Genomic DNA, 3,930 nt, shown 5'->3' with positions numbered 1-3,930 from the left:
CCATGATTGAATAGGCTTTATTCATGGGAGGCAAGGTTGGTTCAACATATGCAGATAAATAAATGTGATTCACCAAATAAACAAAATTTACAAAAAACATGAACACAGGTAAAAACTTCATGATCATCAATAGATGCAGAAAAAGTTTTAAATGAAACCCAACATCTCTTCATGATAAAAACCCTCAACAAATTAGACATCAAAGGAGTATACCTCAAAATAATGAGTTACCTATGACAAACCCGCAGCCAAGCTCATGCTGAACTGGCAAAAGCTGGATTCATTCCCCTTAAGCATCAGAACAAGACAATGTTGCCCATTCTCACTATTCTGACTCAACATAGTACTGGTAGTCATAGCAGAGCAGTTATGCAAGAGAAAGAAAAAGAGGAAATTCAAACAGGAAAAGAATAAGTCAAATTATCTCTCTTCATAGATGATATTACTCAATACCTAGAAAACCTTAAAAGACTACCAAAAATTCCAACAACTGATAAATAACTTCAGTAAAATTTCAGAATATATAATCAATGTACAAAAGTCAGTAGCAGTTGTATACACCAATAACATCCAAGCTGAGAGCCAAATCAAGAATGCTATCCCATTTATTATGGCCACACAAAAAAATACCTAGGAATATATCTAACCAAGGAGGAAAGAACTCCACAAGAATAACAAAAATTTCTGCTGAAATTTTTCACAACCAAGTGAACATCCATGAAGCTGACAAAAATAAGCAATAGGGAAAGGACTCTGTATTCAATAAATAGTGCTGGGATAACTGCCTATCCATAGGCAGAATGAAACTGACTCCTGTTCACTGCTCTGTGTCTTCTGTTCCTAGAAGCCCAGTCTCTATGGACCAGCAGGTATTGGGAGATCCATAGCTAAGACACCAGAACCTGCTGCAAGCCTAGAAATGGAACTGTTGACATTCAGGGATGTAGCCATAGAATTCTCTCCAGAGGGGTGGCAATGCCTGGGCACTGCACAGCAGAATTTGTATTAGCATCCGATGTTAGAGAACTACAGAAACCTGGTCTCTCTGGCTTTGTGTTCTCATTTCACCCAAGATTATTGACCAGAGCAGGGCATAAAAGATTCATTCCAAAAAGTAGTACTAAGTAGATATGGAAAATACAGACATAAGAATTTACAATTAATGAAAGGCTGTAAGGGTGTGGATGAGGGTTAAGATGCAGAAAGGAGGTTATAATGAACTTAGCCAATGATTTTCAACTACATAGAACAAAATATTTTTTTCAAATATCCCACGTTTATTTACATATGAAATGTGTTTCATACAGTTATGATGGATGGAGTGTATAACACCTGACAGCAGCAAGACCTTTCGAGGAACCGAACATCGACTACAGTATATCATGCAAGTATCTATATATACACAAAATAATTCCTTTTCTTAAAAAAAAAAGTACAAAACATGTTCAGGGATAAATACAAGATATAAAATTCAAAAGAAAACACAAAACGAAACCAAAAAATATAACTCTCTCAGAGAACTATAAACGGAGGTTCTTTGTACAAAGGTTGCATGTTACTTCGATGCACACGCTCCATCTGTCATAGTGCTGGGTCAGACTCTTTTCAAGTGCAAAGGAGTCCCTACACTCCAAGCACTTGTACCAAGGCATCAGTAATGTGATCCCTGCATTGGCAGGAGGACTGAGGTTTGGGATGTAAACAGGGACTGGATTGACACTGCTCAGCACCTTGTTGAAAGTTTCCACCACAGAACTCTGCAAGGACGACACCACCTGGACTCGAGACACCTTTTTGGGGGCTTGTGAGGCTGCTGCATTGATTATTGCCTTCTTTATTTGTTGCTGAGTTTTGGTTGACACTTGGCAGAGTTCAGAGGTGGCCTGGGCAACCTGAGGCAGAAGGTTAAGGTTGGCAAGATGCACAGTCTTTGGCACAAGTTTGGCATTGGCCAGGCTGGATGCTGGCATCATGACAGTTTGCTGCTGGATGGCATTGGTGGCTTTAATGATGGTGCTGCTGGCACTCTGGACAGAGGCAGCAGGTACAACCGTGGCTTTCACCGTGGTGTTGTTAGCGAGCTTCAAACTAATGACTTGGGATCCTGCTGTCTTCACAGCAGACACTGGGAGGAAAGCAGTAGCCACAGGCTTGATTGCGACCTGTTTAGGGGTGGGCTCTGCAGAGGAAACTGCATTGGTCACCACCGCAGACTGGAGAGGCACCCTGGCAGGAGAGGAAAGGGTGGCAGCTGATGCTGGAGACGACAGAAGGGATGTCACAGAGGCCATCACAGACACCGTCTGCTCGGAAGGTTTCTTCCCAGATTCAAGATCCACTTCTGGCAATACCCTGGTCACTGTTCTCTTGATTTCCCCAGAAGACGTCTTAGTGGTTTTTATGTGGACTTTGGGGATTGGTGGTGTGGACCCTGCGGGAGAAGCCGGGGTTCCTTTGCTGCTGTTCTCACTTGAGATGTTTCTGGGACTATCCGGTTGCTTTAGGGATGTTTTTTTGGTTCCGTCGATGAGATTCTGGGATTCAGGAGACTTGTCGGTGGCTCTCGGACTGTCGTTTACTTCTTTTGGTAACGAGGAGGATTCCCTCGAATTGGCCACTTGTTCTTTGGAGGAGTCTGAAGCCGCCTTTTTAGTGCTGAGAGCTGCGATGGCAGCGATGCAGGACAAGAAGTTGGAGGACGACTTTGTCTTTGATGGCGCAATGCCGGGGAGGCCAAAAATTTCATATACAGTCAAACAAACTTCATAAGCAAAGGAGAAGATACTTTTCAGACAAGCAAATGTTAAGGGAATTTATTACCACGAGACCTGCCTTAAAAGAGGTCTTTAAGGGAGTGTTAAATATAGAAACAAGCCAGGCGCAGTGGCTCATGCCTGTAATCCCAGCACTTTGGGAGGCTGAGGCAGGCGGATCACTTGAGCCCAGGAGTTCAAAACCAGACTGGGCAACATGGTGAAACCCCGTCTCTACAAAAAATATAAAAATTAGCTAGGAATGGTGGTACGCGCCTGTGGTCCCAACCACTCAGGAGACTAAGGCAGGAGGATGGCTTGAGCCCAGGAAGCAGAGGTTGCAGTGAGCCCAGATCATACCACTGCACTCTGCCTGGGCAGCAGAGTGAGATCCTGTCTCAAAATAAAATAAAATAAATATGAAAACAAAAGACCATTACCAGTCATCACAAAAACACACTTAAACACATAGACCATTAACGCTACAAAGCAACTACAAAATCAAGTCTAGTCTGCATAATAACCAGCTAAAAAATATATATAAGGACAGGATCAATTCCATACATAGAATTATTAACTTTGAACGTAAATGGGCTAAATGTCCCAATTGAAATGCACAGAGTGGCAAGTTGAATAAAGAAGCGAGACCCACTTGGGTGCAATGGCTCATGTCTGTAATCCCAGCACTTTGGGAGACCAAGGTGGGCAGATCGCTTGAGCCCAGGTGTTTGAGACCAGCCTGGGAAACATGGGAAAACCTCGTCTCTATAAAAAATATAAAATTAGTCAGGCACGGTGGCCTGTGCTTGTAGTCCCAGCTACTCCAATAGTTGAAGTGTAAAGATCACCTGAACTCAGGAGATCGAGGCTGCAGTAAGCCATAATTGTGCCACTGCATTCCAGCATGGGTGAAAGAGACAGATCGGTCTCAAAAAATTAAAAAAAAGAAACAAACAAACAAGACCCAACTGTATGCCATCTTCAAGAGACCCACCTCACACATGCAATGACACAGATAGGCTCAAAGTAACGGGATGGAGGAAAATCTACCAAGTAAACAGAAAACAAAAACAAAACAAACAAAAAAATAGCAGGGGCTGCTATTCTAATTTCAGACAAAACAGACTTTAAGTCAACAACAATAAAAAAATACAAAGAAGAGCATTACATAATGGTA

At 42.4% G+C, this 3,930-nt stretch overlaps 1 protein-coding gene across 1 annotated transcript; it reads right to left on the bottom strand.

Moving 5' to 3' along the window:
* Window positions 1–1,477: 1,477 nt before the first annotated feature.
* Window positions 1,478–3,230, bottom strand: LOC101146005 (zinc finger protein 532-like). The gene is made up of 2 exons (XM_063696134.1): window positions 3,214–3,230; window positions 1,478–2,784 (listed from the first exon to the last, which is right to left on the bottom strand). Exons 1-2 carry the CDS (start codon window positions 3,228–3,230, stop codon window positions 1,521–1,523), a joined length of 1,281 nt encoding a protein of 426 aa, XP_063552204.1. The 3' UTR covers window positions 1,478–1,520.
* Window positions 3,231–3,930: the final 700 nt, after the last annotated feature.

The sequence above is a fragment of the Gorilla gorilla genome, chromosome 12 (assembly GCF_029281585.2).
Source record: "Gorilla gorilla gorilla isolate KB3781 chromosome 12, NHGRI_mGorGor1-v2.1_pri, whole genome shotgun sequence".
In the NCBI taxonomy this organism is placed as follows: Eukaryota; Metazoa; Chordata; class Mammalia; order Primates; family Hominidae; genus Gorilla; species Gorilla gorilla.
The sequence above is the reverse complement of the archived record's forward strand: the minus strand, read 5'-3'. Positions and strand labels throughout refer to the sequence as shown.